Here is a 22,297-nt window from a genome sequence, read left to right on the forward strand (position 1 = left end):
TGGAACAGCTGCTATTGTCACAGAACAACATAATTACAAAAGCCAGAACCTTTCAGCATGCAGAAGCAGACATCAGTGTTTGTTAAGACTGGGCCAAGCCTCCAGTACACTGAGATGAATCAGACAGATTGAAGTGATCTAACTCTAAGTCCAGTGTTAACAAGAGGCTGTCTGCAGACATTTAGACTGCAGAACACATGCATTAGGCGGATTTCAATGTTGTCAGATCAGAAGCTTTTTGGAGGTAGTTACTGTGACTGTCTCGATTTCCAGTTTGAACCTAGCCCCACTCGCAAACCCCCCCCCACCCCTTGTCGCCCTTGCCTACATGCCCGTAGAACCTCCTGAGCATGTGTGAAAATTGAATCGGAATTTGTGTGTTTATGGCCTGCTTTGAAAATAACCCTCATTGTATTTCCCCTCTTGGGAATTACAGTTTTGGTACATTTCTCAGCTCACAAATGAAATTCTCAAAGGTACTTGTTCAATCTTCATATCTTTTTTTCCATTGTTCACATCAAAAACGCCCTTTATCGTATATTTGAACAAGTTACAAATGTTTTAACGCATCGACGCAAATGATTAGGAGGAATTCTCTGCGGTTTCTGACATTAACATTTACTTGTGTCATGTTGATCAAAAGGTATTATAACACGTTTCAGTTGAAGCATTTCACCTCACAACATTTTGGCATTGGTTCATTGTGTAAATCCTTAAATGGTTGATCAAGTTGTCATAATATGTCAAGCACATTTCTATACATTTTCATGAGACGTTATATTCTATTTTTTTCCCCAAGTGAATTTTGACTTTCTCTAACGAAAGGAAATGTGTTAAGCATTTGATCAACATGTTTTCTGAAATAGCTCATCGCAAGAGAAGGTATTTGTTGTGATGTGGAGAATACAATATAATGCAATAAAACTTAATTTTTATGATGCAAGGAACATCAGGTGAAAGAAGACTGCACCGTAATTCCTACAGTGCTGCATGCATACTTTTGCCTAAGAAGAGTGTATTATATTTTTTATCTATGCTATGCAGTGCTGTCTTCTTTTCTGAATTGTACCGACATGATCAGTCAACCAATTACAGAGCAAACAGAAAAAGCTTAAATGTGAATCTTGTCCTTTCTCTTGCAATCCATCTTGCACATACACTAAGACAGGGATGGGCAATTTGATACTACTGGGGGTGCCACATAGGAAATGCTATTTTAATTATGGGCTAAATACATTCATATATTTAATTTTTCATAACACGTTTTTCAATACATGTATAAAAGATACACGATCCGAACCCAACAACAAAAGGTAACAACAAAATAACCACACTGTGTATTCTTGAACTGCTGAACAAAAGACTAACATTAAGTGTGATAACTCATTTATGACATTTTCTTTTTCACAAAAACAGCTCACTCAAAATATTAATGTTAATGAGGTTCTATGTTTGTCATACATCAACACAACTAAGCCATCTCTGCCATCTAGTGGTGATTGTTGATATTATAATTGAAAACTTCTGTCAACTCCTGAATACTTGTGGTTAGGTACCCGCAAATTCCCATATTCGAGGATTCTTTTTCTCTTTTTTCCAATATTTTTTCATATTTGAGATTTGTTTGTTTTTGAGAAATGCACTTGCTGTTTTGCAAATGTCAAGACTGATTCAAGAAATGTACCAAAGTGACTGAGAAAAACCATAACATCCATCCATCCTCTTGCACTGATTAGGATCATGGTTGAAATGAAGGTGAAATGAAGGGAAGAACTAGTTGCAATTCACACCGACGCAGTCTTTAATTAACTCAAAATGCAGTGTTTTGCAAATGTGGCGGGAAGCTGTGGCAACACGCAAGCATGGGGAGAACATGCATACTGGAGGTCCAAGTTGAGATTTGAACCTTTTGAATTTGAACCTCTCAACTGTGGGTCAACTGTTGAGTCTAACAGAGCTTTTGAGTGATACACATGCATATATATATATATATATATATATATATAGTTCGGATATGAATATGAAGACTAGCTATAAGCTATAGACCAAACAAAGGATACGCTGCCATCTACTCACATTTTAACATTCGATACAAAGGGTTTCATTCATTTCAATGATCTCAAGATGTAACAATGTATCCGCAAAACCGGTCTTAAATGTTCTTTTACATCCTATATTCTTTTTGCGCTATACCACACTTATATAATTTATATTATTGTCTCTACAGAATGCAACAGACTGTATTGTTCTTGTACTTTGGGTAACATTTCTAAAATCAAAGTGGGCTCTTCCTTTGTGCTCTACCTGCTCTTGCATGGCTTGTCTGGTTTCCTCCCAAATTCCAAAAGAATTCATGATCGGGTAATTAATTTGAATCTAATTCAAATTGGACAGAGGAATTTATACATAAATGAGAAGATCAATGAATAAGAAAAAATGAATGTGAATTAGAATTTTTGTCAATTTTAGGTTGAGCTTCAACTCACCCAGGACCCTCATAGTGCCAGGATGGCCGAGTGGTCTAAGGCGCCGCGTTCAGGACCCAGTCTCCCCAGGAGGCCTGGGTTCGAATCTCGAATTTCCCCTTTTGGGACTAATAAAGGGAATATTATTATTATTATTATTATTATAAGGACAAGCAGTAAGGAAAATGGATTATATTTATGGGATCAAAAACATTGACGGTGGGCTGTGATTAAAAAGGCAGCATGCGTTTTATTCAATGAAAAAAAGTGTCAGGGAATGCTAGGTAAACCTCTTTATATTTTCCTATTTTAAAATACACTCCAACACTTACTTTCCCACCTTCACAACTTTTTTGTTGCACTACTTCGCCGTTAGGTTATTGCAGATTCATTCTATCGCATATCTACTACGGTTTTCCCTCGCTGTTTTGATTTTCATGTTATCTTTATTCCGTCTAAGTCAGAGCATTCAAGCAAGATATTCTGGTCAGCGCTCCCCTTTCATTAATTTTCTAACACAGCGTATGTTCCAAACCAATCAGGAGCTCGTGCTTGAGCTGTTTCCGTTTGGACTGCCTGACGCACTGGCGCACCCTGTCCCCAGTTGGAGCGCCGAGATCACACACCAACACTCTGCTTTTGGTCCATTTTTAATAACCGAACGGCAAATTTCACCATGCTCTGTGTTTCCAAACCATTAGAGTGAACCAGTGCGCACTTAGAATATTTCTAAATGCGCCCTCAAACTTGTTGTCCCCGAAAATCCCGTCAGCTCATTGTGGGTCTGTTCGGAAATGCACTCCAAGTGGAACATAACACCCAAAAGAAGTGAGGGAACACTGTGTTGATCTTTCCTAAAGGAAGCCCCAAATAAATGCATTTGCCTCCTTACAGAAATGCAAATTGAAGAACACTCACACAAATCAGTCTCATATTTACACTCCGCTAAACGAAAATGCATCGGTGTGGGATGAGACGTGCTTTGTCCCTTGAGGACAATAAACACATGTATATTTATAACCTTGACTTTTGCCATGCCGAAGGGAGTGGAACAATGATGACCGTATAAAATGCTGGCATAATCAGATTTACCACACCATGCAGGATAGGCATTTTCCACCATCTATATATAGAGGCAATTACAATTCTTCAAGCTAATGCTCCGATCACAATGGTATGATGCTACAATATCAAGATGATAGAAGGGGACTTTGTTATAAATGGATATTACATAGTTATGACAGATTTGATGCATGAAATTAGAAGGAGAGCAAAGGAGATTATGCTTTATATGCTTTTCACGGTAAAACAATACTACACATAGTCATTCAGTCTGCAGCCAAGCTTTCCTTTTTTAGTCAGAGTGTGGACAGAGTGCTACTTCATTTGAAATTCACACAATCTAACATTCCCAACGTATAATCAGAGTGGAGCTTGGGAGCAGGTAGGCTGGACCATGATGGATTAGTTGATGCACATAACAGGTTGGATTAGGAACGCGAGGCTGCGGACATGATAAGAACATCATTTGTTTTTTTGGGTCAGTGTGACTGACATAAGCAGATGCTTGTTTAAAATGTTGAGATCTTTAAGAAGCTCTAACATTAATGGCAAGATATTGCATCTTGTCAGTCATCATTGCTCCCTCTGCTGCATCTTCACTTGCGTATTTAATGTTTGTTAGTGGCGCTGCAGAGACTTGGCATATGCAGAAATTGGGCTGCCCCTCCCTATATCCAAAACATGCACTGTGCGTAGAGCCTTATCCTCAATTGCCATGTTTTTTGCACGAGGGGAGGCTTTTCTCATATGTACAGCAGATGCACAATTGTGCAGTACCATGCACTCTCAAAACACTTGGGTAAAAAAAAAAAAAAAACAAATTGGGTTAATTTGACCTACTTTCTTGCATTTTGTACAAAACAGACGCATTTTTGAGTTGTTTTTGCAGAAAACAACCAAGAAAGATGGGTCATGGTGGCCGACTGGTTAGCATGCTGGCCTCACAGTTTAGAGGTGCAGGGTTTGATTCCAGCTCCGGTCTTCCTGTGTGGAATTTGCATGTTCTCCCCGTGCCTGTGTGGGTTTTCTCTGGGTACTTTGATTTCCTCCCACATTCCAAAAAACTGCATGGTAGGTTGATTAGACACCCTGAATTGCCCCTAGGTGAAATCGTGAGCACGGATGGTTTCTGTCTTTGTTTGCCCTGCGATTGCCTGGCAACCATTTCAGGGTGTACCCCACCTACTTTCTGAAGACAGCTGGAATAGACTCCAGCACGCTCGCGAGCCTTGTGTGGAGAAACGGATCAGATAATGGATGGATGGATTGACTGGCAGGCATTTTCAAAGCGGAGGGATATTTCAAAACTTTACAGCCATATGATTTACTGATTCAGTTGCTGTGCTTCCCGGGACGGCAATCTCCAAGAAAATTTACATGGAGCATGCATTGTATTCTTTTCTTTTATGCCTCGAGCACTTTGCCTTTGACCACATGACTTAAAATGTGACTCCACTTGTATCGACCGCTTCACAGACCACAGCGTGTGTATTTGTCAAGGTGTTAGCCTCGCCTGTGGCAACAATGTCTGATCTACAGAATATGTGCACGTCACACCACCTGTAGATGAGATGGGCCTGTCACATTGTGTACCTATTGTGGCGTTCGGGGCTCAAGGCTGTGCTCTGTGCCTGTGTGTGTATGTGTGCGTGCGTGCATGCGCACAAGTGTGTGACGGTGTGTTTGCGTGTGCGTGCGCGCGCGTGTGCGTGGGTGTGTGCGGGGGTGTGTGTGTGTGTGTGTGTGTGTGCATACACGCGTGTATGTGTGAGTGTGTGCTTTGTGGTAATGTTTTGTACACGGTTCACATCCCTGGTGTCTGTAAGGCAAAAGAATACAAACAAATACAAAAGGTCTATTTTTAACTTTACGTAGTTGGCTTCTCTATAATTTATGTACAGCCTGTTCTGTGTATACTGGGGCAGCGATAAGATGGACGGCCAGACAAACAGTTAGATACTGTAGATAAACTACTATGTCACTCTAATTTGTGTAAGTATGCTGTCAAGTATTTGTAAGAACAGATAAAATTAATGAGTCTTATTGGCATAATCATTCAACAAAGCACATGGTTTTCTGTAGTATTAAAAAAAGGTGTGAGAAAAGAAATTCTATAATTCCGTCAATTTTTTTGCATTTTGTATACCGTGGTCGCAGTTCACCTTTTACAGACTCATTAGAATTACATTTATTTGTTTACATTTCTTAATCAGATGTTTGGGCCTTTCCCTTCCGGTTTATTAACAATGTTTATGGGTCAGTGTGACTTGCTCTCATCGTTAATCATCAAAAATATCACATAACGCAATGTTTTTAAATTAAAAAAAAATAAACATGTATAAAATAATATTAACAATAATAATAATTCGTACACTAACAACAACAACAACAATAATAATAATAATAACACTAATAATAATCATAATTATTATAATAATAATCTATATTTGTTTGAAGAAAAATGTTATTGTGAGGTTTCCAGCCTTTAAAAACACACAGCATAATAAAAACAAAAAAAAGGTTTCCTACTTTGCAGATTGCATCGATCGCAGGTTATTTTTGGAATGTAACCCCCCACGATAATTGAAGGACCACTGTATAGTGAAATGATTAAGGTTTTTAATGCTTTACCGTTCTGGCTTTTTAATGGTTTGGTTCTGTGTATTATTTTCCTCCAAAATTATGCCATATAAATAATACTGCTTAATTGGGCAATTAAAAGGCTCTAACTGTGGAACAACCCGCCCAGGAAAATTTGTTAGTCCAGTTAAGTCTCCTTAATGCCATCTTTGCCCTCTACTGTCTTCTGTTTGGACTTGATCTATTTGGGTTGCAATATTAACATTGAATATGAATAACATTTTATTATTAGCCTATCTATCTAAATATTTTAAATGTGAAATGGTCATCATTTAGTGAATATGTTTCCATGATTATGTGCCCTGTTTGTGTACTGTACATGCTGAGACTCTAAAACCTTCTACTCCCCTGCCTTCCACAACCCTCTCTGTTACCATGGATACTACAGGCGGTTGCCAAGCGAGGATGGTTCAATGTCAAGTAACAGCTCCGGAAAGCTGAACGCCAGCAAGAGTTCCTCGGCCCGAAAGACAGCCACTGGTGGGAGCTGCAAGAATGGCAAGGAGGATCTGCACAAAAGGAGCGCCAATGGTGAGAGGGACAGTCAAAAGAAAACGATGGGGCAAAAGAAACTGAGTAAAACGATGTGGAAGACTGATGAGTAAATGAAGGAGAAAGACTGAAAAAGCATTTAGCAAAAAGAGACAGATGGTGAGGAAGTCCATCTCCAGTATTTTTGCAGACGACAGGAGGTTGCTAATTAAAGTATTTCGTAATCACTGAGTACACTGACCCATCTCATGGCACAAATTTGTTACACTTCATTCAATGTCATATTGCCCAAAGGATAATTCCTGTGAACTAATGAAGTGAATATGATCAAAAGACAATTATTCATACAGTGACTCAGTCTGTTGCTGCATCATGGAGCTTGTCTGTGATGACACAGACTGACAGCAACATCAAAGGAAACATTATTATTTTATCCGCAATAATAGCAGGAAATTGCCGTCTTCTATGGGGCCCAAACCAGTCCAAATTGTAGGCAGGTCAGAAGCCCAGGTAAATGCAGAGCTTATAACCTTGCCAAACAATTATGAGCATTCATCCAAAGATTTGCACACCGGATAGGCCGTGGCCCGAGGTAATGATCATCATCGGTGGCGTTATCCTATTGGGGGCTTGTGGAAATTCACCTGGTGGGTTCATAGGCAGAAAGGGGAGGCTTTGAATGTTGGGGCTATGACAGAAAAAGATGGAATGTTGGTTGGCATGATGATGAGGAGAAAGTTTGATAAAATTGTGTCCAGAAGACAAGGTGGAGAGGTAGTAAAACTGGAAACTTAGGGGCAGAGTTAAAATTGTTTAACCATGGTGCAGAAGAGAAATTGATGAAGGGTCACCTTAAAAGTCCTCAGGGTTAAAGAGTGTCAGATGGAGTGATGAGGCTCAAACTTGAAATTGTGGATGGTCGGATGTGAACTCGATGAGAAAGTAATTCGGAGCATCCGAGGTGGCGAGAGAAATGATGGTGAACTCTACCAAAAGGGCGGGAATGGCTGTAATGAACACTTTCTTCCAGAAATGGCTGAAACATATGGACGGAAGTAGAAGCACGCAGGTGGATTACATTTTGTGCATATGATGTAATCTGATGGAGATTACTGTCTCTAAGGTAGTGGTGGGGAAGAGTAGGCGCAGACAGCAGAGAATGGTAGTGCATAAAATTCAGAAGAAGATTAAAAAGATGAAGGCAGAGCGCAGAACCATGAGGTGGAAGCTGAGAATGGAAGATTGTTGTGCAGTTTTTCAAGAAGACGTGAGGCAGGGTCGCTTTGAAAACACTTAAGTGAGTAGAATAACCTTGGACCCTTTACTACACGGTACTGTACTTTACAGTACTCCAACAGATTAGCTGGAAGCTCCTCGCCATCATCCCTAACTTTGATTCTATTGCATGAACACGGCTTTGATTGACTTCATCTGTGCTCAGGCCTTTCGTAGTCACTGATTATTTTTCATCTCTTACCGCTCAGCACGTTTGGTCTTCACAGTCATTTGTGTGATTTATCGTGTTTATACAAGCGAATGAATGACTATTGAGGAGAGTAGAGGATGAGTAATTGTCTCATTTTCATTCTGTTGTTTAGAGAGCCTTGGATGGTCAGAAGTAGCGATAAAGTGGGGGTGGAGGGAAGGATCTGAGTGCACAAAATGCAATGAGGGGATAAAAAAGTCACAATAAAAATTCAACACAGCACAGACAAAGTAGATACAACTAGAATACTGTTGCAGTGCAAGTTCTTGTGCTAATTTCTATGCATCAATGCTTAAGCGTGAACTTCTTGGTAAAAAGCACAAACATTTGACTCAGCAGGCTTCTTTCAAGGTATTGTTCTTTTTGTGACATTTTCAAAACCCATTTAATTAAAATAATTAAAAATTAATAATAAGAAATTTAATTTAAAGATTTAATATTTTAGTTTAATATTTCAAATTAAATGCTGTCTGGGGCAACAATTTTCCTTATTTTAATCTAATAGTCTGGCTCATGTATGGCATACGTAAATATTACAGTGAACCCTCGTTATAACGCGCCTCACCTTTCACGCCTTCACTGTTTCGTAGATTTTGCATGTTTTCCAGCTCTATTTAAAAAGTGCATTGTGTTCTGCATCCTGATTGGCTAAGAGACTGACCTGCGTGAACAGTCTCTATTGGCTGCCAGGATGGCCGAGTGGTCTAAGGCGCCGCGTTCAGGACCCAGTCTCCCCAGGAGGCCTGGGTTCGAATCTCGAATTTCCCCATTGTGGGACTAATAAAGGGAATATTATTATTATTAACGCACCCCTGCCTTCAGTAGAGAAATAGGCTATGAAAAAGAGGCAATGTCGGCGGAATCACAATGTGTTTAACTTCGTACTATACTACTATTATTTTGCAGTAATATTTCCAAAAACTATCATAGTTATTTGTTGAAAACATTTATCTATTTTTGATGCCTTGGCTTGAAAACAGGTTTTGGTCTTTGGTTGTTGTGTTGTATACTATAGTTCAGCATCAGCCATCCAGCCGTGTATTGCATAATATTAACTGTAAAATAAAAAGTGTATTTTTGGAACATAACGCCGTGATAAAGGAGGGTTCACTGTAAATGGTATTTGTATTTCATAAAACGTAAATATGCACTTGCTGATTCATTAAAAAAAGATGTTTAAAAAAAGGGACAATGCTGGTGACAGCATGAGACAGGCAGAAAGAAGAGGTTTGAGTTTGACACATGTAGCCAACTTCTGGTGTCCTTAAGCATGATACTAAACTTCAAATTACTTTTGTTACTACACAGCTGTGTAGAGTCTGCTAGTGAAACACAATATCTTCTGCTCTCCAGTCTGATTCAGAATTTCTGTTGCTCACGTTGCTACCTTTCCTAACCTCAGCCGTCACTGAAGTGAGATGCTTAAGAAGCCACAAATAACGCACGGTAGTGCTGCAGCCCGGATGAATTGTCTTTGTGTGGGCTTGAGGTTGAGTTGAAGGCAGACTGTTTTAGTCCTACAATGGAGCCGTCTGCCCAATGATGTCAAGCAATGAGTCATCTGAGTTCGACTATACCACAATGTTGTCCGTCTGCTGCCTGCTATAGCGTGCACATATATTGTACAGGTAATGCTGTGAAGCGCATAACTTGAGCGATTTTTCCACATACAAAGCTATGGTTCACCAATCTGAAAATTGTCATCTAGCATCTTGCAGAGTAAGGCTGACCAAGGCCAGACACTACATGACATCTATCCATCTAATTCAGACAGCAGATTCGAGGGAGCCTCTACCCTGGATCTCTTGCCACTCAATCAATCACAGTGCACAAACAGACATCTTTTCACACTCACACTGGCAACTGCAGTCAGTGAGTGGGAATCAATCCCACGGTTCTTGCACAAATAGGACTATTATGAATGATGCACTCTAGTCTACATGTTTTTTTAAGGATGGCACATTGACAATATAAATACAAAAGTAAATAATGTAAAATGGTGGACTCTTAAACTCCTAGGCCCCAGGAGGTTCACTGCAACAGTTTGTTGGAACATTTGAATTAAAATGGTCCGAATACCTGAAGCTATGTACTCTAGTCCACTGACACATTTTAAGTTTAAAAATTTTTGACTTATCATATTGTTAATTTTAATTCAGTATATGAAAGGTAATTAAGTTTCAACATTGTACAGATTCATATATTTTACATTTGTTATATGTTGTTACAAAAGCCACATTTAATCTCTCTCGATATTGTCAGAAATGGTTAATAGTCATGTAATTGTTTTAATCAAAGTACAAATCCGAGAAGCAGAGTTTTAACATTTTAACCCAAGTGTATTCATAAATTTTCTCAATATAAAAATATCAGATGTTCTAAATGTGTTGTTGAGATGCATGCTCATTATTCTCCATTCTGATAATTTAGCTAAGCATTATCTGGATGATTCTTGAAGGCAACAGAAGCCTTTAGAATGGTTAAAAAAAAAGATTGTTTCCTCAAAAGTGTTCAAGAAGTCGGAATACTATTCAAAATGCAAAAACAACAAAAAATATGTTTTTAATTAACTCCTAGTTTGGCCAAGGCAAGAGTCATTTGTAGCTTTACTATAAGTGTGCATGAATTAGAAACATTATTTCTCATGCTATGCTGTTACTATTAGCTATGCTGTTACTATTATTAAACACAGACAAATTGATGCGTAAAAAATATGGCAGCTTTTTGATTGTAACTTCAACTTTGCCTTAAGGGACAGCTAACCTTCATCCTTCATCTTCCGCAGACCCATACGATGATCATACAGGCTCTCTACGGCTCATCACCATCAAACCCATGACAGCTCAGCCAACATACTCCTACCCCTCATCCTCGTCCCACAGCCAAGACTCCGTGATCCAGAACGGCGAGGTGAGCCTACATGCACACTCACGCACACAAACATTCACATAAACCCTGACCTCAACCCCATCGAACATCTTAGGGATGTGCGGACACAGATCACTGTGATCCAGGCCGCCCCGTCCAACATCTGGGAATTTCCAATGATATTTAGTTGGATATTATCTCACACACACACACACACACACGCACACGTACATTAACCTGTGGACATAGTTACGAGATACGTGAGTCCACTGTCCTGCCAAACCATCATGTGCCATCATGTGTCACAGCACATTGTCACAATCTGTTTTGGTTTAAGATTTAGTTTCATGCTTTCTTTGTGTTTCTGTGTCTGTCTCATTATTATTATTGTATCCACCTGTGCTCGTTGTCCCATTCGCTACTGTTAGCCAATCAGCTCTCTCCAACACTTTATGTCTACTCCAGCTGTTCCTTTTTGTATCTAGTTCCCTGGTTTCTTTCAGTTCTTGTCCGGTTATTGTCTACTGTCAAGTGTCTGACATCCATTCCTCAGTCGATGTCATAGTCATCGGTCACTAGTTAGTTTGCTAGTGTTTGTTTTGTTGCTTTATCTGTATTTTTTTTTACTTTGGTATTTTTGTTTATCCCTGTGTCTTGTTTGCCCCTTTTTTCAATTTAAATTAAATATCCCTTTAAATTACTTCAGTCTCATCTCCCTGCTTCCCTCCTCCACCACGTCAAACCTCCTCGCAAAACTTCACACACATAAATCATTGGATCCATTGCTGCACATATTTAAAGCCTGAACTTTATACTTTTTGATATTTCTTAGAATCTATCATGTGAAATTATTTCATTTTATCCTCTACTGTATTGTAGCGGGCGGCACGGTGGCCGACTGGTTAGCACGATGGCCTCACAGTGAGAGACAGCATCGGGCGTGGGTTCGATCCCGGCTCCGGCCATCCTGTGTGGAGTTTGCATGTTCTCCCCCGTGCTTGTGTGGGTTCCCTCCGGGTACTCCGGTTTCCTCCCACATTCCAAAAACATGCATGGCAGGCCGATTGAACACGCTAAATTGCCCCTAGGTATGAATGTGAGCGCGGATGGTTGTTCGTCTTTGTGTGCCCTGCAATTGGCTGGCAACCAGTTCAGGGTGTCCCCCGCCTACTGGCCGAAGATAGCTGGGATAGGCTCCAGCACCCCCCGCGACCCTAGTGAGGAGAAGCGGTATATATGATGGATGGATGGATGTATTGTAGCGTCATTGCATCTCTTCACCAGGATGCTTTGCACGGCTGACGAATTAAATTGCTATTGAAGCAAACACTCGGCCTTGCACTTACATCTCCTTCTGTCACGTTTCTCCCACCCAGTCTGTCATCTTTCACTCTTCAGCCTCACATTCGCCATCGCTACTACACTTTTCTGCTGCAAGACAGTAATTCACACTGATGACTCCTTATCTCTCGTTGTATTATACTGTAGTTTATCTCCACATGAAAATATCATGCCTGGGGCACATTTTGTTTTATAAATTACAGCTTTCAGCTCCTAATATTTCTGTTTTATTGAGTGTCAAACATATCCCCTGCAGGCCAATCATGTTGGGTTGAAGCAGAAGTCGGACATTGAACACTATAGGAACAAACTGCGCCAAAAAGCCCGTAGGAAGGGTTATGGAGAGTTCTCCCTTTCGGAGGGTGGCAGCCACGGTTATGGTCACAGTCGGCATAGTCGGCATGACAACGGAGTCAAGGAACCAATGACTGCAGAGGAGAAGAGAGCCTCATTTGCTGGATGTCATAAGAGGTAAGGAAGAGGCATTGTGAAGATTTATTAATATTGTAAAAATGTGAATGCCATCATGTGCATTGCACAACATGCCTGTTTCTTTGTCTGAACTCACTCAGTCACAAGTCCAAACTCTTAGACCATCGGAGTGTCCGCTTAGCAGCCTCCCCTCCAAACTGTTTTTGACTCAATTGGGCACATCCTGAAGCTGATAAATACTTCACTGACCTCAGGCTGTGCTCCTGGCACATTTAGATGTGCTGTTGTTCAACACCTTCTTCTTGGATCCTTCATCGTCTAATTATAGACGAATTTCTTTGTTGCCTGTTTTAACTCAATCCTTAGAAAAAGCTATTCTTTCTCAACCGCAGTCTCATTTGAACTCAAACAGAATAGCGGAAACATTTCAGTCTGGTTTTAAATTTTGCCATAGTACAAAAATGACACTATTAAAATTTTTTAATGATCTACTTTTTAACAATGTACTGTGGTCACTCAGCTGTCGTGGCGTTTTTAGATCTCACTATGGCTTTCGATAATGTGGATCATGAGATTTTATTAGAGCAGTTAGAATTATATGTTGGAATTAAAGACACTGCTTTGGAATGGTTCAGGTCATATCTTACTGGCATACATTTTTGCTCTCTTTTTCCGCCAGCCAAATCACGCATTATGTGTGGAGTGCCACAAGTCTCTATACTAGGCCCAGTTTTGTTTCACTTATATATGATGCCACTCAATTAAAATTTCAAGAAATATCAAATCACCTTTCATTGTTTTGCTGATGATGTTCAGATATATTTATGACACTCGGATAAAGGGGCCTCGTTCCCGTCCTTTCAGTACTGTATAAAAGAAGTTAAAGATTGTGTGAAATTGAATTTTCTGAATTTAAAAGAGTCAAAAACTGAAGTAATTGTGTTTGGTGAACCAGACCATGCAATTTACCTTAGTGTTTCTCACAGTTCCTGAGTCTTGGCGTCATGATGAGCAGTTCTTTTAAAGTAGATAAACAAGTCATCGCTGTGGTTAAAGTAAGATCCCTTCACCTGAGACTGATGGCGAAAGTAAAATCTTACTTGCCTTCTGCCCATCTGGAAAAATCAATTCCCGTATTTATTACAGCACGTCTGGATTATAGCAATTCAAAATTACTCCTGCAATAGAGTCACTTTATTGGTGTCCCGTGTCGCTGCAAACTCAATTTAATTTTTTATTGCTTGTTTTTTTTCTCTCGCTATTGTGTTTTTTAATAGTATATATATTTTAATATATACAGCACTTTGGGCAGCGTTTACTGTTTCTAAATGTGCCATGTAAATAAACCTTGACCTTTCCCTAGTAAACAACTGTGTTCAGCTATGAGCGGAGCGTGCTCAGCCACCCGACAAGCACGGGTCGCTCAGCAGGACAAGGACGACGAAATATCGGCAAATAAAATGTTGAAGTTAGTCATAAAACAGCTTGCCTAAACTAGAATCGCGCATTGCATTTCATCCAAAGATCCGTGTTGATGTTATTGTGCAAAGCGAAAGTTAAGCCAGGATAACTTCCTGCGACAGCGCTACTTGTCATCTTAAAAGAAGTGTGAAGAGAGAAGAAGAAAAGGAACGAGAGCGGAAATAATGACAGTAACATTCCTTTTGGACAACAACAACAAGGGTTTAAAAGTGCATTACCACTAGGATTGTACCTTTGACTAAAATGCTCCATGGGAATTTATTTTCTTTTGTTAATTTATATTTTATTCTTGCTAACACAAACTTGGAGTTGCACCCAATTTCATTCTATCTGCCACGTACAAGAACAATAAGGCTCACTATTCTATTGTAATGCTTTGTTTGTCTTTGGAAATCACCTAACTTTTCCCTCCCCCCACCCCCTGTCAGGTACTCCCACCCAAGGGAGCCCACCTATTGGAGCAGGCAATCCCTGAGCAGCCCCAGCCCTGTGGAGACAGAAATGGACCTTCTGGTTCTTCGAGAGAGAGCCAGAAGAGGCATCCGCAACAACGGCTACGACGTGAGTGTGCAGAGAGCGCATGCGTATGTCTATGAATCCAGGTCAATGCGCTATACTGCAAAAAGATTAACAAATATATATTTTAGGCTCATCTTTTTTACGTCACCCTTTTAATCTATTTCAAACTGCATTCATAGAGTCTCAAATCTGACCTTTAAACCACACAGACAGGGAGTGACTCATGTTCGTACAATATGTGACAGGATGAAAACCCTCATGGTTGCAGCAAAGCAAATCACTGCTACTTTGCCCTGAATGCTAATCTTCTCACATTGTGCTGTGAGATATTTATGACTTTAATCCTCACTCTCCATCTTTTAAACTCACCCTGACTCTATGATTCTCTTAGTACATGCCCAGATATTACCAAATTAGCATCAATTCGAATAAAAAAGATGGAACCAAATGAACAAAGAAAGAAAAAGTAAGGTGAGAAAGCAAATAAATGAATAAAAGAAAAGGTTGAATCTGGAGAAAGGAAGACAGAGAGGAACATAAAAAAATTGTAGGTTGCGGGAGTGACTGAAATAGTTTTCTGCTGCCTCTTGGCTGTAGCAACAGAGCCACCTTCCTGAATGTCAATGACTGCATATAATTACAGCCCATCCATGGAGTTTGTGGACTTGGATATGGCAAATTATTTGAAGAAGTGCAATACAGAGGGTGTGTGTGGTGTGTGCGTGCGTGGGGGTGGGTGTGGGTGTCTGTGTGTGGGGTGTGTGTGTGTGTGTGCGTATGGAGAAGATGGATGGATGGATGTGTAGTTGTAAATTAAATATAAATTACGCATGTAATTTAAAGATATGGTACACTGAGAATTAAGTGATTAAATGATATATTACAAAATAATCACGAGTACAGCTCTCTGATTTAGAGCTAATTTGAATTTAAAAGTAGCAAACAACAGGCCTTCTTTTCATAAATCTAAAAATTGTGAAATGGAAATTGGTTGATTATTTATCTGTTGTAACAATGCAAATCCATCCTGTCAATTAATTGTTCAGCATTTAAGACACAAATGTCTTTTCTTCTCCGATGACATAAACAAGGCTTGAAAAAGGTGGCCTCACATTGCAGTCGCAAATTAAAATTTGCATTTTGCGCATATTGAATAGCAAAACTGAGCATCACAGATTTTTTTTCTGCTAATTGGCGTGCCGAGATTGTCCCAAAACGCTACACCGTGCTGGATGCACACACGCTAACGTGGCGAGCGGGAGTAGTTGGTCGAGGCAAGCTCAGCAATACTTCCGCTGCATCAGCTAGCTAGTTAGCAACGAGCTTCGGCTGGCTACTACCTCGGCTAAACACGCTGCTGAGTGACGCCAAAGTCAGTAATCATCGCCTCCATGGCGACGAATAAACAACTTCTGACACCGATTGGTGCAAAGTGAGTGACAAGAAAAGATAGAAAAGATAAGCCATGCTAATGGCTAAGCTAACATAAGACTGACTTGTAATCGTAAAACAGCGGAATTAATACTTGGGTGATCGAGTACACTTTTCACATACGTATTGCTCCAACCACGTAAAAACAGAGAGTATTCAACTTTGAACAGCAAAATAGCAGGCGATTTCTGAGATGCCTAATTCACTCCACTATACAGCGAAACAGGAAATGAATTACGTGATGGCACATGTTAGCCGGGAGGTGTGGCCTATAGCTTAAAAGTACTAATATAGTCTAAAACCCCTGATAATATCCCTAAGTTATTTGTCTGTTTTCACAATAGAGTCATGAGTTTTGAGTTTCACGTTTGAGGTCTGAATCACTAAGGTTCATGAAATTATATAACAGCACGTATGAAGAACTGTACACACCTTGGCACTTTGGCCTTTTGTTGGTCACCAGCCTGCTTACATGCTGCTTGCGGTGGCATTCCCCTCACCCAACACTTGTCATACACGAAGTCGCTCAATTTGCTTGTGTTGATCACACTGGTGTTCACAAGCACAACCCACAAATGTTCACTTGGGTTCAAGTCAGTGCTATTGGGAGACCACTCCATTCTTTGTACTCCCAAATTTTGGATACTATTTCTGACAAACACCATGTCACTGAACTTTGTCATTTTGAGTTGGGGCGTAATACAGCATTAGAAGAATCATTGTTGCCTAATGATTAACTATGCACACAATTAAGTAAAAGTACATTTTCTAAAATGGAATTTACAGAGTAACGATCATAATCAGGAATACTTTTAAAACTAAATACTGTTAATAAACATTGTTCATTGATACAAATGTTTTTTAAATAGCAGGTTGGCTAGAGTTAATTATTTAGTTTCAATTAATTGTCATGTAACCCCAACTACCAGTCCAAATATGAAAAACATAAAAATAAAATATTACATAACAGTCTGTCAACCCATAACATCCCCTCTTGGTGGGCGGGCCCAGCAGAGGGGCTGAGCCCGCCCACCAAGAGGCATTTGAGGGGTTCTAAAAATAAACTTTTTATCGTTATTTTATTTGATCATAGTAGCAATTTTGTGTTATGAAATTCTAATGTTGAGTGGTTTATTACTAAGACATTCAAAATCTCTCGTTGCACTCTTGAGTACAATGACAATAAAGGGATTTCTAATTCTAATTTCTAATTTCTAAAGAAACAGTGATTGATGTGACAGTGGTTTGATTGATAGCCTGCGATAGCCAATCACGGCCTGACTGAAAATAATTTTCGTTACGATGGGGTATTGCAACGCACACGTCAATTTATGCATGCGAGAATCCAACATGTTTTTAAAAGTGCGGCGTTGTGTCATGCGGCAAGACGTCTGTAAAAAATTACATATTTGTAACAAATGCCAAGAAAGCTGAGGCGGACTGCCAAGTATGGCGTAAGTGATGTCACGTTACGCATATGTCAGAAAACTGCCATTCACTCATCTCTAAAATCCATGTGGATATCTCTACTTATGGCCACATTACCTCTGAAAATATTGCCCCAATATTTGGTATTTTATGGAAAACGATTTTCTCTCATAGTATCATAAGCGTTGTAGTGAGCGCCTCTATGAAGAGGGATAACGCCCTAAAATCAGTAATAATTGCGCAATCATTGGTGTAAATCATAGATGTCAAACTAAATTTAGGTGAATACTGATCTGATTTTTGCTTCAATTTAGTTTCCGACATTAACCGCTTAGACTGTCATGCTGCGTAACTGCACGACAAGTGAGGGACATATTACATTAGTGTCAGCAACAGTGATTTAAATTGTCTCATAAAAGATTCCATAGAAGCCATAAATTCTTTGGACATCTACAATGAGCATAATTTTTCCTTGTCCTTTTTTCTTTTAATTTCTGAAGCAGTAACCCAGTTTGAACTACTGAGTGGTTGAAGTAATGTGTTAGCACATCCTACATATTGGATGTGGCTATTGTATTAGACGTTAATATTTGTAAAATATAGTTAAAAAAAAACATACTTTCAAAGACAATAATTCAATAGGGCGCTATTCAAGAGTATAGACTGTAAGTGGCAGTGCTATGCCAATATATGGTGCAAAGTCAATTACAACTGTCTGCAGGGTATTAAAATTACGTAATTACCCCACCATTTCCATTTCATGTGCCCCCTTAAGCCCGGTCTGTTTGCATGTAGGAGTTTATCATTACCAACAATTTGTAACATGATGAGGTGGCAAAAGGGTTAGTAAACAAGTCCATATACTATGTGTATCATATAAAACACATTATTTCTGCAAACTAGCCACTCTGTAGCCATTTGTGACCTTACACACCTATCCTCTCTTTTCTGGTTGATGCGGTTTGATTTGCACTTTTCAACTGGAAAAACTCATTAAAGTCTTGTAATTGAATAGACTGGTGATTTTTAGAGGCTGACATAATTAACAGAACATTTATCAACTGTGTCTTCATTGTCGTGAATAATGACCCCGCCATGCTCATTACACTTTGCAGGGAGAACCAGAGCCATTTGAGGAAACCAATGTTGACCATCTCATGAGCTCTCTTGGCTATGGAGGTGGATCTACTGGCACAGGAAATGGTAGCCTGGGGGTGAAAGCTCACCGCGGCTCGGACTCCTCCACACTTAGCTCTCAGCCATCCATTGATGACGTCCGCACGCAGATGCATATGTTGCTTGGCAACGCATTCAGCCTGGCGCCCCCGAACCATGACCCACCTTCCCCTCCTACTAAGTAAATTTTGATTTACATAATATTTTTTTTCCATAGTGATGCAAATCATGTAGCACGTCCGCAAGTTTTTCAATATTTTGCCAGTAAGAGAAAATATGAATGTGCCTTCAGGCTGGATTTCAACTTTTTTGTGTAAATATATGCAGAGAGCAAAGTATTTGAAATTTAAACCTAACATTCAGTAGGCTGGAGAGCAAGTAGAAACCTGGGAGATTATTGATAGTATGTTTCTTTGGTTATGAGTAGGCGCCACCATCACCACCACCACATCCACAGCGCCTATAACCCGTCTCACACCAGCCACTACAGCGATGGAGTGACGAGTGCCCCTGGGACCATGAATCATCCATGTGGAAGCAGGCAGAGAAGCCTTGGTTATGAGGATTTGCACCAGTGTAGCTTGCCAAAACCGGTGAGAACAAACAATATGTGCAATAAACAGTCCATATTCAATACTGCTTAACCTGTTCAAGATGATGCGGATCTGGAGCCTATCCCTGCCGACTATGGGGATAAAGCAGATTACATACTGGACTGGTCACCAGTCAATCACAGAGCACACAGTGAGGCCACTATTTGCACCGCTACTGAGCGGGGAACTGAACACACAGAAGTCAGGCAACTACTTCATCGTTGCTGTGATTTCTGTAACCCATTAATGTCAATATTACTTTGAATTTCAAAGTTAATTTATTTTTGTATCCCTTATATTAAATTACATACAGTAAATAATCAAAAGCTAATCAGGATATTTGTGTCCAAATGTGGATGTTGTCCTCAGGGAAAGTCATTTTATGCTATTCCTAAATGCATTGCCAACATCTGATCAAGAAGCGGGAGGCTTTACTGATATTAAATCATCAATGGATCATGACCAACGAGGACATTTGCACCACATATCACGCTTTATTAGCTCTTGAGTTTGTGTATTGTGTCCAGATGTTCCTATCATACATCAACAAGGTCATATCTTGCATACAGTTATGGATACAAGGAGAATTTAAAGTATATATATATATACGGTACATATAAACTGTCATTAAAATAATATTTTGGGATTTGCAGGGTTTCCGGTTCACACAGCTCCCCGATATGGGCATTGGGTCTCCCCCTCCGCTAGTTCCCTCAAGACCAGGACCTCCACCAGGACCTTCACTTAGACGGTATTACTTTATCATAAAAAATTAGGGGTGCTTGGTACAGACGCTACACCATATAAATTTAACCTCTGGTATAGATGTGAACTTGACTCGTGATAATGGTCATTGATGCTCTCATTGTGTCTGCCTAAGTGGGAAAATGGCTTCAAGCAAGTCTGATCACGGCACTACCAGTAACCAGCTCTGGTTAAAAAAAAAAAAAAAAAGTGTGTATGCTAATGGTATCGGCATATATATATATATATATTTATATATATATATATATATATACGCATTAATTAATTAACACATTAATACTCCCTCAATCTCAAAATAATTATCCAAATACACGTTTTATGCTTTATATTAATAAAATTAATTCATTAAAATGAAAAAAAAATGGATACTGTACTTAATACTGCTGAGAAGTTGGGCCATCATGTAAAAAGGTTTTTGTGGAAATATTCACATCACATAATAAATGCAACTTTGGTTGGTCTGGTGTGTAAAAATATTTTCTTCCCAAAGTGACCCGCAGGCGCTGAAGAGACTACTTCACTCACGATGTAGTGTTTGTGGAAGTAAATGTGGTCCTGCAGTTTCTACAGTGGAGTGATTCGATGTGATGTAGAAATACAGTCGTTGGGAGTTATGATGAGGCAAGGCTTATGAAAGTAAAATATACAGTCAATACTGTTACTCAAAACAACTTTGCAGATTCGAGCTGCCATGGCAGTACTCTGTCTACGCCCATGCATACCATTATCGTGAAGGGATTCAATTTTCTGTGGTTGAAATTTAGGACACATCACCAGCCCTAACGCAAGTACACGTAGAGATACTAACATTATACAATTATAGTATGATTTAATGTTTACACTACATAATTAACCTGATGTTCAGGCTGTGCCATGCCAGCCACCCTAAATTGAGCCTGAGCCTGTCTCCAGTCCCCCATGAACCTTAACAAGCTCTGTAATAAAGAAAATGGATGGATGCATTTTCAAATTCCAAATTTAGCCATCAGGAGCACACTTCACATATGTTAGTGTAAATTCAAATGCAGCATTGAGGGCAATCACTTCATCACATAAACAGAAAGGCTTGCAGTTAAGAAGTGTGCTCAAGACGATCAGAGTGGAAAGAAGGTACAGAATATTAATCAGCAGCATTTGAATGGGTTTTTTCCCTCCCCCCACCATCTCAGTCATCTCTCTCCATCATATGTTGGTGTGCATCATTTGAAGAAATGACTTCATTTAAATGCAACTATTGAGCTTGCTTGCTGAGCACATGAGCACATGTGCCGTCTCTCACTGTTGGATTCCTAACCTTTTGGTCACTATTCCATTTTCCTGTTCACTTGTTGCAATGCAGAGTTCACAGGCTCAATTATAACCACTCCATAAACCAATGAATGCCAGCAGGCCTAGAAAAGCAAGCAGGAAAGAAAGTACATACAGTAATTACTATGTTATTAACTTTAAATTATTTTTCACCTCTTTACAATTTAAAGATGAAATGAGATTGTCTTGTTCTGAGAATGACTGCGTATTTAGCATGTCTGCCGCACCTGCCATAGACTCTAATGAAGACAAGCTTTATAGAAAATGGATGGACTTGCGCTGGTTAACAAGCATGACAATTAGAAGGGTGGAGGTTGGGAAATAATTTACTGTCTCACCAATTTCTCACCCGAACTAACCCCAACTGATACGGCACAGCAATAAATCAGGTTATCGTCTTCCTTCCAGTTCTACTCCCGACGTTAGCCTGAAGCCTCGGGTGTCTGAGGCCTCAGATCTGCAGGACCAACAGCACAATGGCGCCCCCTACCTGCCACTATCTAGGACTACCTTCCCTGCTGTTACTGTTGATCAATCCATTAACACCTACTCAGGTACGACACGTATTTAAACTAAAAACGTGTATTTAAAATTTTGGAATGTGCTGTTACTTTGCAAATTGCATCGCATAAAAAAAAACATGAACATGAACAGAGCGGTACAGTGTATGACTGGTTGGCACATCTGCCTGTATATACTTTAGAATTTCTCTTGTTGTTGTTTATAGCATACAAGAAATATGTCATCTTTCTAGAGTCCAAAAATAAAACAACAGCATTTATGAGTATAAAAGTATAATTTGTCTTCAT

General features: G+C 39.6%; 1 protein-coding gene across 3 annotated transcripts in view; it reads left to right on the forward strand.

Annotated features, from left to right (window-relative positions):
* kiaa1549la (KIAA1549-like a) overlaps nucleotides 1-22,297 on the forward strand; it is a 99,148-nt gene that overhangs the window by 71,949 nt on the left and 4,902 nt on the right. For all 3 annotated transcript variants that reach the window (XM_088298755.1, XM_088298756.1, XM_088298757.1), the window contains 8 exons: nucleotides 6,556-6,698; nucleotides 10,931-11,055; nucleotides 12,611-12,825; nucleotides 14,697-14,829; nucleotides 18,762-19,003; nucleotides 19,250-19,415; nucleotides 20,069-20,166; nucleotides 21,897-22,042. In XM_088298755.1, coding sequence (XP_088154881.1) covers nucleotides 6,556-6,698; nucleotides 10,931-11,055; nucleotides 12,611-12,825; nucleotides 14,697-14,829; nucleotides 18,762-19,003; nucleotides 19,250-19,415; nucleotides 20,069-20,166; nucleotides 21,897-22,042 — 1,268 coding nt within the window. The remainder of the gene's footprint in view (nucleotides 1-6,555; nucleotides 6,699-10,930; nucleotides 11,056-12,610; nucleotides 12,826-14,696; nucleotides 14,830-18,761; nucleotides 19,004-19,249; nucleotides 19,416-20,068; nucleotides 20,167-21,896; nucleotides 22,043-22,297) is intronic.

The sequence above is a fragment of the Idiotropiscis lumnitzeri genome, chromosome 6 (assembly GCF_059441095.1).
Source record: "Idiotropiscis lumnitzeri isolate Australia: NSW breed Sydney's pygmy pipehorse chromosome 6, RoL_Ilum_1.0, whole genome shotgun sequence".
Taxonomy (NCBI): Eukaryota; Metazoa; Chordata; class Actinopteri; order Syngnathiformes; family Syngnathidae; genus Idiotropiscis; species Idiotropiscis lumnitzeri.